The sequence below is a fragment of the Triticum aestivum genome, chromosome 1D, assembly GCF_018294505.1.
Source record: "Triticum aestivum cultivar Chinese Spring chromosome 1D, IWGSC CS RefSeq v2.1, whole genome shotgun sequence".
Lineage (NCBI taxonomy): Eukaryota > Viridiplantae > Streptophyta > Magnoliopsida > Poales > Poaceae > Triticum > Triticum aestivum.
The window spans coordinates 261,765,233-261,778,017 of record NC_057796.1 but is presented as its reverse complement, the minus strand read 5'-3'; the positions used below and the strand labels follow the sequence as shown (position 1 = coordinate 261,778,017).

Below are 12,785 nucleotides of genomic sequence, written 5' to 3'. Positions count from 1 at the left end.
TATGAATACACTGTTATGTCCTTCGGCCTCACCAACGCTCCTGCATTCTTTATGCATATGATGAACAAGGTGTTTATGGACTTCTTGGACAAGTTTGTGGTGGTGTTCATTGATGACATCCTCATTTACTCCAAAAGCAAGGACGAACATACGGGACATCTTCGCGCAGTTCTGCAACGGCTTCGCGATCATCAACTGTATGCCAAATTTGCCAAATGTGAGTTTTAGCTCCAGCAAGTGGGATTCCTCGGACATATCCTCTCGGCAGAAGGAATCTCGGTGGACCCAAGCAAGGTAAAAGATGTACTTGATTGGTCCGCACCCACCACCGTCTCAGAAATCTGGAGTTTCCTTGGACTGGCCGGATATTATCGCCATTTTATCGAAGGATTTTCCAAGATCGCCAAGCCAATGACCGAGCTCCTCAAGAAGGACAAGAAGTTCGTATGGACTGAAGACTGCGAACGGAGCTTCAATGAGTTAAAAAACCAGACTGACATCAGCACCCGTATTAACTCTTCAATATATCTACCGCAGTTTCGATGTTTACTGCGACGCCTCCAGAAAAGGACTGGGGTGTGTACTCATGCAAGATGGCAAAGTGGTGGCCTATGCATCTCGCCAACTGCGACAACATGAAGGAAACTATCCTACTCATGATTTGGAATTGGCCGCAGTGGTGCACGCTTTAAAAATCGGGAGACATTATCTGACTGGAAAGAAGTGCCAGATATTCACCGACCATAAAAGTCTCAAGTATATATTCACTCAGCCCGACTTGAACCTTCGACGGCGAAGATGGCTCGAGTTGGTTAAGGACTATGACCTCGGAATAAATTATCACCCGGGCAAAGCTAATGTGGTGGCTGACGCCCTCAGCCGCAAACCAGCCAACCTCAATGCCCTAATGGATTCCTTGCCTCCAGAGCTCTATGAAGAAATCATGCAGCTAAATCTGGTAATCACCGACGCCCGTCTTACCAATATATTGGAAGTTGCTCCTACTCTCGAAGAAGAAATCCGCAGAGCTCAAGCGGATGATAAGGTGTTACAGATATATGTTCAGAAGCTGCACCAAGGGCAAGCACCGGATTTCACTATGGATCAGCAAGGTTCGCTAAGGTTCCGAGGAAGACTTTGCGTACCCAACCAAGACAGTCCGAAGAAGAAAATATTGGCGGAAGCACATGAAGCACCATACTCAATTCATCCCGGTGGTACCAAGATGTATGAGGATCTTCGTCAGATATTTTGGTGGGACGGAATGAAGAAAGACATCGCGTACTTTGTGGCCTGCTGCGATATCTACAATAAGGTAAAGGCAGAACACCAAAAACCCGCCGGACTCCTCCAGCCTCTGCCGGTATCCCAATAATGGGACGATATTTGCATGGATTTCATCACCGGATTACCAAGGTCTCATCAAGGAAATGACGCGATATGGGTCATAGTGGACACTCTAACCAAGGTGGCACACTTCCTACCCATCCGGACCACATACCGTGTAAATCAACTTGCACAGCTGTATGTATCAAGAATCGTCAGTCTGCATGGAGTACCCAAGACTATCACCTCCGACAGGGGATCTCTATTCACATCCACATTTTGGTCCCGACTTCATCAAGCCTTGGGGACCGCTCTGAAGTACAGCATGGCTTACCATGCTCAGACAGATGGACAGACTGAGCGAGTAAATCAAATACTCGAAGATATGCTCTGGGCATGTACATTGGCCCAAGGAACCAAGTGGGAAGACTGTCTGCCCTACGCCGAGTTTTCCTACAACAACAGTTTCCAGGCCAGCTTAAAGATGTCACCATATGAAGCCCTGTATGGCCGGAAATGCCGCACCCCATTAAATTGGTCTCAAACCGGAGATAGCCATATTTTCGGGACTGATTTAATGCTCGAAGCAGAGAAGCAAGTCAAGGAAATCCGAGACAGACTGTAACTGGCCAAATCCCGACAGAAGAGCTACTATGATGCCAAACATCGTCAGATCAGCTTCGAACCCGGAGAACACGTATATTTCCGAGTCACCCCTATGAAAGGAGTCAAGAGGTTTCAGACCCGAGGAAAATTGGCACCCAGATATATCAGTCCATTCCCCGTCATGGCCAGAGTCGGAACAGTTGCCTACCAGTTGGAATTGCCACCAGAATTGTCAGAAGTACACAACGTGTTTCACATCTCACAGCTAAGAAGATGCATCTCGCCACCGGAGAAAAGGACTGATATGTCAGAGATAGAATTGGCTAAGGATTTGACTTATGAGGAAAAGCCAATCAGAATATTGGATCAGACAGAAAGGGTCACTCGCAGCAAAGAGATAAGATTTTACAAGGTTCAGTGGGAGCATCACACCGAAGAAGAAGCAACCTGGGAAAGAGAGGAATTTTTAAGGACTGCATACCCAGAATGGTTTTCCCAAGCAACCGAATCTCGAGGACGAGATTCATCCTAAGTGGGGGAGGTTTGTGACAGCCTGGATTTTTCCTTCTCTCTTTTTACCGGACTTGCCTTCTCTCTCTTTCCGGACTTGGTTTTCATCGTGGTTTTTGCCCTGATTTGATTTGGATTTTTGGATCAATTCAAATGGACTTGTCACTTGGGCATATCCTTGGCTTTCACCCAAGTGACCTATCTACCTTATTCCTCCCACAAATTCCCAAAATAATAAAATGAATATTTTTCCTAAAAGGAAAATATTCATTTTTCTCTCTTAAGCTCATTTCAGAACTTTGTGCTCCAAAGCAACCTCAAATTTTCTTGCTCAGAAAAATCTAAGATAATTCTTAAATATTCTTAGGACCATGGCACATCTTCCCATGCAAAAATATTGCATCACTTTTTGTAATATTTTTGCTGTAGAAAATCTTTTCACTTATGGACCAGAAATGCACCTTGTACAACAAGTGCATTTTTCCTTGAGCTTTTGGCCTTGAGATTTCTTGAGCTTAAAGACCTTTCTAAGAAACCCTAAACCCCAGGAGATTAGCCCTAATGGTCTTCTAGAAGGTGGCCAAACTTGGCGACCAAGTTTCTGACCAGAAACTTGCCAGCTTGGTAGAGTCGCGTCTGGTTGGCCTGGGTATGATCCATCACCTCTCCTAGACGTAGCACTGCACGGTCGAGCTCGTAGACAAGGTTTGGCCGCTCCTGGACATTGTTTTGGCCATGCCAGCTTGGTGACCGCGCGAGGACACGGCGCCTGGCAGCGTCTCGACGCGCTCTGGCTGATGCTTTGCCTTCTGTTTCGCGCGTGTGCATGCAAGCGCTCGCCTCTGACTGCCGCAACGTGCCACAACCCTCGACCAATCACCCATGACCCCTCCCTGGCGCTCGCCGATGCCTGAGCCGCCGCAGCAAGCCCGGTCAAGTCGCGGCCAAAATGGCACAGTGCGCGTGTGTGCTTGTCCCCATCTCAAACCGCCTCCTGTGCTCGTTCGCGAGCGTGGGCAAGCGCCGGCGTTGACGCTGCACCCTGTCCCCTCGCGTTGGAGCCTCTCGTCGACGTTCGCCGCATGTCCAGAGCGCTCCGGCGGTGACACGTTCCCCCCTGCTCCGGCTATATAAAGCCACCCCGCCTCCCTTGCTAGCCACGCACTACTCCACACCACCTCCACGAACACGTAGACGAGCAGAAGCCCGGTCGGGCAGGCCTCTGGCCGTCGCCCCGACCCGAGGACTCCGGTGATCCCCGCAGGCCAGCTGCCGCTCTCCAGGGCCTCTCGAGCTCAAGCAGCTGCTGGGGCAGGGCCTTGGTGGTCTGCTGGAGCTGCCTGGACCACGCCAAGCCCTCGGAGGTGCCTCTTGCCACCATCTTCCACCTCTCCGGCGAACCCCGGTGAGCTTGCGAGCTCGACTGCGACCAGCTCCGTCCACCTTTCGGCAAGCCACGGGTACGGGCAGGTGCGTCGCGAGCCCCGCTTCCGATCTATCCCTCTAGCCTAGCCCCAAACCCCCTCGTCGCCGGCATGAGCTCCGGCGAAGCACCACCTCCCCTCTGATCTCGACAGCCTCACCACTCGCGCCCGAAGCGGTACGAGTGGAGGCGCACTCCCACTTTACGCCTTCGACGTCACCCCCATAGGATTTTCTATTTATTCAAATTTAATTCAAAAATTTGACTAAACTTTGACCAGCCACCATTTCTAAACCATAAGTCCAAATGAATTGATTCTTTTTGCGTTGTCTTTGTTACAGAAAGCTCTAGCAGCACACCAAAAGCTGGATTTTTTCCTTGCTGTCTAGAATTTCTGGTGATTTTCAGAATGTGTTTTGACATTTATTTTTGTGGTTTCAAAATATTTTCAGAAGGAGGATCTTGCCTTGAAGCTAACCAGGAGGAGTGTGACCCTCCTCTGCACTAAGGCAAGCCACATCATCATTTGGATGGTGTTATTTCAATATCTATGATTTTCTACTTGAATATGAGTCTTTATTTGCATTTAAAATTTGATAAATTAATATGGTTAATTGCTAGTTGTTTTATGATGCTTGATATGCTTGTTTTAGCTTCTGGTTGAGTTCATGGAATTGTTTGGCTAAGTGGAGTAAGATTTTGCACTAGATATTTTGTTATGGAAAGTTATGGTAGCTATTTTCTGCTAGTAATAGTTTTCAACTAAATGATGAAGTAATAAAAATGTCGTTTGTAGATAAAAATGAGTTATAACCAGAGAAGTTTCTGATCTTAGTATTGCAAGATATTTATGTTGCTTGTTTTGATCCATGCTTAAGAGTTGCTTGCTCTGTGTGACGAGTAGTTGCATGATTTCCGGTATGATGCCATGATTAGTAATAAAAAGTTTTTCTGAAAGTTATTAATTGATTAAGTTCAACCTGAATATGATGTTGATCACATCATGGTGCCACTGAATCGGGTTTTTAATTCAGTGCGACCACATTTACCTAATGGGAAGGTCTTGATTTGGTCCTTTGTCGTGGCTCTCACCGGTGCCTCCCGCGAGGGAAGGTTATGGGCGTGCATACCCTGGCCCGGCAGGCAGACATAACCTTGTGTGCTCGTTTTGTTTTTGGTAGACACGGGGCCACCGGTGCCTCCCGCGAGGGACAGTGGCAGTTGGTGTCTTTGGTAGACACGGGGCCACCCAAGACCTAGCCCTGAGAGGGAGATGGTCGGAGTGGCCGGGGAGAGTGCATGGCAAAGGGAGGGTTTTATCAGAATACTTTGGTCCACCCGAATGGGAGTACGAGGCCAGGTATTCCGTACTGTGGGTAAAGTGCGCTACCTCTGCAGAGTGTATTTAATCTATCGATAGCCGCGCCCTCGGTTATGGGCAAGACTCGGGAGTAAGTCACACCATGGATCAACTTTTATAATTAATCTTGCAAACTATTAATTGTTGTGATGCATTGTTTCGTGGTGAACCTTGAACACTCGAGGTGTTCATGAGTGATTGGTTTCAGGTGTGACCCCGGTGTGGTCACCGTTTGGTTACGAGGTAACCGTCTGGTAAGCGAGTCCGTGTGACTCGGTGCGCTGTTTGGTTGCTTTGCATAGCTTTGCATTTGTAGTAATTTCTTGCATTAATTTAACTTGATTAATTATCATGATATTGTCTGTCATCGTGCTTATGTTTGTTGTGAGCTTGCAAGTACATTCAATGTACTGACCTGGCGTGTCATGCCAGCTTTCAGGCAAGTTAATTCGCATCGGAGCGCATCTCGTGTCTAGGCTGTGTCCACGTCGGTGTCCCTGTGCCATGGAGTTCCGCTACGCCATTCTTCCGCTGCCACGTAGTTTCGTGTGATCGAGGCCCCAGCCATGTTCATTAAATAATGTACATACTGTCCAGCAGCACCATGTGTGCCGCTTGGCCTCGAATCTCGATGTAATATCAGACCTTTGTACCACGCTAGTATCAATAAAGCGGTTATTTCTGTACCATGTTGTTGTGTATTGCCAGAAGACTCGATCTCTGGGCTGGCAATGTAGGGTAAACCGGTTTCTCCGAGCCGGGGTGCCACACCAAGAGTCGTCGCTGCTAGAGGAGCTGGTGACAGGCCTGGCGCCCGCAGCCGCGCCGCGCAGGCCGCTGCCTCCAGGGCAGCACTCCAGGCGGCGGCCCTCCTCGTCAAAAACCTTGAAGGACAGCGTGGAGACGCCATCTTACTCAAAGTGGATCGCGAGGGCCCCCTCAGTGCGGCAGGCGCGGGCGACCTCGCCCCATCCATGGGTCATGAAGATCTTGCCCGGGGGGCGACCTCGACCTCCGCCCACGTGGCCAGAGTGCAGCACCCGGCGTGCTGTAGCCACAGCTCAAGTGCCCCCCTTGGCAGCATCTCCTCGGCAAAGAGCCATGGGAGCTGGATCCACATGCGCGGTGGCATCGCCGCCCACACCACGAACTCGTGCGAGGAGCCCTCGGCATGGGTTCGTGGGCCGGCGGCTCGTGCTACCTCAGCCTGGCCACCACGGCCGTGGCTTGCACGGCGCGGGGCGCTCCGACCTTGTCCAAAGCCTTGCGCTTGGGCGTACAGAGGGAGTGGGAAGCCAGGCGGAGGCCGCTCGTACCAGGGTCGCGTCACCTCCAGCCTCACATCAATGTCGCGGGGACGGTCGAACCTCTTCTTCGGCGGGAGTGGCCCCTGCTCCTCGTGAGGGGTTTTCCCTTTCTCCGCAACAGAAAACCTCCTAATCGACGCCATGAGTATCGCGGCAAGACGGCGAGGCAAGGAAGAGGAAGAAGAAGCAGGCGGCGAGAAGGAGATGAGCAAAGGGGGCTCCGCCCCTCTCTTCATTTATAGCCTGGAGGAGGCCAACCGCCGGCCTCCACGATCGCACGTAATGATGGTTTTTCTCTGCATGCAGCAGGGTCTCATCAAGTCGAACGGTTGCCGAGGGAGCGTGGGGAAGCGGAGGCGCCCACGACCAATCAATCGCCATGCGTCAACCGAGGCCGCAGGCGGTTGGGGCCCGCGGCGCTCCGCACTTGCCCTTTCGCTTTGTCTTGAAGCCAAGTTCGAGCGCGCCTTGGGCCCGGGGGCTACTGTCGGCGTCCTGGGACCGGGGGTACCCAGACTTGCCTGCCTGCGGCCCACGGCGTGGCTCCATCGGCGGCCTGGTACGGCCCAGCTTCAGCAACAACAACTCAAGACCCCCGCGAGGGGCCAAGCCTCGCGAGGCGGACGACGCCAAGACCTCCCTTGGGGGCGGCCTCCCTAGGCTAGCTCCCGAGGAGCGGAGATATCTATACAGAGCACACCTCGCGAGGTTCACATGACGTGAGCCGTGACGACCAAGGCCAGGCGGGTGCCAACGGGCGCAGTGTACCAGTTTCCTCTTTGGTGCTAAGGAGGCAAGCGTAGGCGCGGGGTCCCGAGGAATCAAGCAAAGGTTTTCATATCAGTGCAACAAGACCAAGACCGCCAGAACGGCAAGACGAAGGTCATCGCGGAGCCCATCGCGGCGTCACCACCAGAGCCTTTCGCAGGCGAAGACTACTTTTGTCAAGATAGCTTGTACTAGTTGTCTCCCTTCAAATTTGGCCGTTGTGGGATCCCTTCCCGCCTACATTTGGGAAGAGGACCAAGGCCACTATAAATAGGACTTAGCCACCACCGTAGAGAGGGACCGAAGGGAGAACGGATCCATTCCACCCTGACCGATCCACCAGCTCATCGAGCTCAGGAACACCTCACCTCCTAAGGCTGTTCCACCGCTGTACTAGTTCATCCTCAGCCCCTCGAGGCAATCCACCACAAAGCCGGAGTAGGGTATTACACCGCAAGGCGGCCCGAACCAGGATAAATCCCTGTGTCCCTTGTTCTTTGGGTTCGTCGAGCTAGGCCGTGGGATCGTTGAGCAGGCAGACTGGGGAGAGAGAGTTCTTCGCATGCACCCCAGAGTTCGAACCTCTCAACGGTCTGCGGAACCCCGAATCCGACAATATAGCACGCCAAAACCGACCTATTCCAATTCAGCTCTAGGATTCAGCATGATGCCGTGGAAGTAAATTTCATTGGTTCATTTTCTATTACCTAATGATTTTGTATATCCGTGGTCCGCTATAATCTGGTGCATCTCATTTTTATTTCAGTTTTTACCAGAAAACTTCCAATATATTCAATCTCAATCATGACGGTACAAGAAACACCGAAGATAATAAAAATAACAAATAGGTCCGTGCACCACCTAGCGACAACTACAAGCACTGGGCGCGCTCTCGTTATCGCCCCTCCCTCATCGAAGGTGAGCAAATCTTGTTGTAGTGGACGGTCGAAAAGTCGTCATGCTAAGACCCCATAGGATCAGCGCACCAGAGGAGCAACCATCACCAATGAAGAAAATCATAGATTGAACGGATCAAGCCTGTAAACACCCAAATAAAGACGAACGAAGACTGGATCCAAACAAATCCATCGAAGACCAACACCGATCGAATCTCGTGAGATCAAACGGAAACACACCTCCACATGCCCTCCAATGAAGCTAAACGCACCATCAGGACGAGGATACAATGTGGGAGAAATTATTCCTACCGAGGTACATCGCCGCCGCCACACAACCCCAACAAAGACGTTGAACCTAACAAAAATAAGAACGGGTCCCTCCCGCTGGCGAGGGGCCGAGGTCATCTGCACGTCCATGGCCCAAAGGCCATCGGAGATGAGGTGGACCGGCGGCGACGCGGACGGGAGGAGGGAAGACTTTCCTTGTGAGAAAGGAAATGACTTGACTTAAGAGAATTATCTTTTTTTTTTTTGTGCGAGGAAATAATCTGATGCATCTCCTGTTATAAATCTGTAGTTTGTACTATAACAACATGGAGATAACTCAAAAAATATATTTCCTGACAATGTTAGGAGATGCTCACATACTGACAATGAATTATCTACCTAATTATAACCTAAACAAGTGTCTTCTTGAACAAACACCATAATGACACGTCATAATCCTACATGTAAAAGTTGTTGAGCATGTTCCTCTTCCTAACACACCCCTCCATTTTTTGAAGCTTACGCGACGTGATTAAGACCTTCTGTCCTTTGCTCAGTTCACTGCACCACACACATACCCATACGACCATATCCACGAAAAGTCATCTGCGCACGCGCATCACCGAGCGCGCCTTCCCTTTCCTCTCCTCCTAGTAGCTTCTCTCCCCGGTTCTTCCCTCTCTCCGTCCCGTGGTCGGCCATGCCGGGCGCCAGCTCGCCGAGCGGCCGCGCCGGCGCCGGCAGGAGGTGGTGCGCGCACGGGGACCTCCTGACCGTGGCCGTCGCCGCGATGCTCTGCTCGGCGACCTACTGCTTCTCCATATGGCACAACGGGCGCAACGCGGCGGACAAGATCGTCATCGGGCCGGCTCCCTTCGTCGTCGCGGGCGCCGCGTTGTGCGGGGGCGACGCCGCGGAGCTCGACTTCGAGGCGCACCACACCGCCGAGCGAGCCGGGCTCTCCGTGTCGTCTTCATCGCCGACGGTCACCGGGCGACGGGCATTGCGCGCGGCCGCGGTGCCCATGGACGGTATCGGGCGACGCGGCGTGGTGTTGGCGGGGAACTCGGCTGACGGCAAGGAGTGGGCACGGGTCAACGGCGACAAGCTCCGGTCAATACACGCCGGCGCCGTGCGCGCGTAGGCCGTCACCGTCTCCCGTCTCGTCCCGGCGATAGCGACGACGGAGCCACGCTATCCTGCCGGTCTTGGCCGGGGTTCCCAAGACGAAGACGTGGTCGTGCGTTGCATTTGGAAGCTATACTAGTAAATAATTTACTCAAGCTGCAGTCCTTTTTGGATCTATGTTTGTGAAGATAAAATAATCCGGGGATGTTTTCGCGTAATATCGTTGAAGTGGTAGCCTGGTAGGGACTGGTTGGCATTTAGGTGGGCTAGCCGAGAGTGTTTCGGATGTTTTGTTCGTCTGATCCGTATATTCGGACGGCAGCTTTGCACTTTAGTGGGCGGCCAGATCAAGAAAGGCGACGCAGCGGGCAACTACAGCCAGTGACGCCTTCAACCAAAAGAGTTGACCTCGCATTTGCTCTCCATCGTCATCAGTGGAGAAAAACCACCACATGACCACAACTTGGAGTAGTCTGCACAAAAAGAAAAGAAAATGTCGTTTCTCGTGTGAGTTGATGTGGTCGTTGGTACAACAGTATGTTGCTCGTGTAGCCTTGACGTTTACACCTGCGTGTGGGTAAGGGTAAGAGAAGACTACGAGCATGACCAACGCTCTACCATGGAGCAGTTGTGGACGAGGTTGAGAAAAAAATATTACTGCGTGTGCAGAACCTATGTGTGGTATGCAGAGGAAGAAGAGAGTAGTCCACGAGAAAAGGCGGTCATACAGGGGAGAGAAAATGAGCGTGCAGGAAACAACGTGCACAAAAATTCCTTGGACGACTGAAGCAATGGACGCCCGAGATCCATCCTTCGTAGCCGCCGGATTAGGGCTTCTTTGATTCAAAGGAATTCTATAGGAGTTTTGAAGGATTGAAATCCTTTGGAATTTTTCCTACATTTGTCCTTTGATTCATAGGATTGAATCACATAGGAATATTTTCTTTGAAATATTTTGTACTACATTTCATAGAAAATCTAACATCCACTTCAATATTTTTTTTACAATTCCTTTGCTTTTCCTGTGAGATCAAACATTCGTTGCTATTCTTATTGGATTCAAGTGACCGTGACACTTCAATCCTATACCTTTTCTATTCCTACGCTTTTAAAATCCTGCAAATCAAAGAGGCCCTGTACGGTGGCAATAGTGGCGGACCCAGAAATGAAAGGAGGGTCTGCACGGTCGAGGTCTATTTTAATTGGCTTGGAGTCAAGGATCAGATGAAAGTTGCAATTGGAGTGAATTTTACTCGATGGTGTAAATGTCGGTGAGGCCTGAATTTCACTACGGAGCGCGGCCTACAGACAGTCGTGCCATCTCTCATTTTCTCTCTCTCTCTCGAATATGCAAAGGTTACGTATCATTTCATTGATAGAAGAAGATAAGAGTGAATACATGTGGTGGTACAACGGATGACACGAACGCAACATGTGTGAATATGGTGTCCGGAGCAGAGAGACATGTGATGCTCGGCCCAGAGAGAAAAACAACACAGCGAAAACTCGCCTCCCGGGAAGCAACCCAAAACAAAACAACATGACGACCTCAGAGCAACTCCATATCTCCTGCATAACTAACTACTACTCGCTCTCTCCATAATGTAAGATTCTTTTGACACTACACTAGTGGCAAAAACGTCTTATATTATGGGACGGAGGGAGTATCATTTATCAGAAGTTGAGGCAAAGAAAGACCATGCACTTGTTACTAGTCTATATTACTACCTTCATAGTGAGGAGTAACATATGTGTGGTATCATGAAACACTTCATTTATTAGCTTGTAGACTCATCTTGTCGTACTACGTGTGATGTTACTCATAGTATGAGACTAGCCAAAGTGGGAGTAATTTCAGCAGTAACATCGAGTCCAACTCGGCAAATTTGCCTATGTGACAATGAGTTAATGAGGACCTAGATAGTTTGAGTAAGTTAGCTAGTTACTCATACTATGATTAACAATACACATACCAATACAATATGAGTCTATAATCTAATAAATAAATCTTTGCATGACACCACACTTATGTTACTACCCACTATGAAGGTAGTAACATAGTCTAGGGATATGTGTATGTTACTACCCCCGTCCAGGTTTATTGGTCCCCTTAGTATTTATGCAAAAAAATTACCATAAATTTAATTAACAAAATGTTAATGCATGTCACAAATTTTGTGACATGCATTAACATTTTGTCAGTTAAATCTATAATCAAATTTTGGCACAAAATACGGAGAGGACCAATAAACTAGGATGGAGGTAGTACTGATACGTCTTCGTCGTATCTATAATTTTTGATTGCTTCAGGGCTATATTCTACAACTTTCATATACTTTTGGCAATGTTTTATATTATTTTTGGGACTAACATATTGATCCAGTGCCCAGTGCCAGTTCCTGTTTGTTGCATGTTTTTTTGTTTCGCAGAAAATCTATATCAAATGAAGTCCAAACACGATAAAAACTTACGAAGTTTTTTTGGAATATATGTGATTTTTTGGAATTGGAATCAATGCGAGACGATGCCTGAGGGGGCCACAAGGCAGGGGCGCGCCCTAGACCCTTGTGGCCACCCATAAGCTGGTTAGTGCCCTTCTTCGGCCGCAAGAAAGCTAATATCCGAATAAAAATCGTGTTAAAATTTCAGCCCAATCGGAGTTACAGATATTCAGGAAATTAAGAAATGGTGAAAGGCCAGAATCTGAGAGCCCAGAAACAGAAGGAAACAGAGAGAGAGATCTAATCCCGGAGGGGCTCCCGCCCCTCCGCCGCCATGGAGGCCATGGACCAGAGGGGAAACCCTTCTCCCATCTAGGAGGGAAGTCAAGGAAGAAGAAGAATGAGGGGGCTCTCTCCCCTGTGGCGCCGGAACGCCGCCGGGCCATCATCGTGACGGCGATCTACACCAACAACTTCGCCACCGTCATCACCAACTCTCTCCCCCTCTATGGAGCGATGTAACACCCCTTCTCCCCGCTGTAATTTCTACTTAAACATGGTGATCAACGCTATATATTTTTTCCCAATGATGCATGGCTATCCTATGATGTTTGAGTACATCTATTTTGTCCTATTGGTTGATTGATAATCATGATTGGTTTGAGTTGCATGTTTTATTATTGGTGTTGTCCTATGGTGCTCTCCGTGTCGCGCAAGCGTGAGTGATCCCCGCTATAGGGTTTGCAATAT

General features: G+C 49.7%; 1 protein-coding gene across 1 annotated transcript; it reads left to right on the top strand.

Annotated features, from left to right (window-relative positions):
* Window positions 1-9,027: 9,027 nt before the first annotated feature.
* On the top strand, window positions 9,028-10,105 carry LOC123168195 (uncharacterized). The gene has a single exon (XM_044586075.1). The coding sequence runs from the start codon at window positions 9,167-9,169 to the stop codon at window positions 9,608-9,610; it is 444 nt and encodes a 147-aa protein (XP_044442010.1). The 5' UTR covers window positions 9,028-9,166; the 3' UTR covers window positions 9,611-10,105.
* Window positions 10,106-12,785: the final 2,680 nt, after the last annotated feature.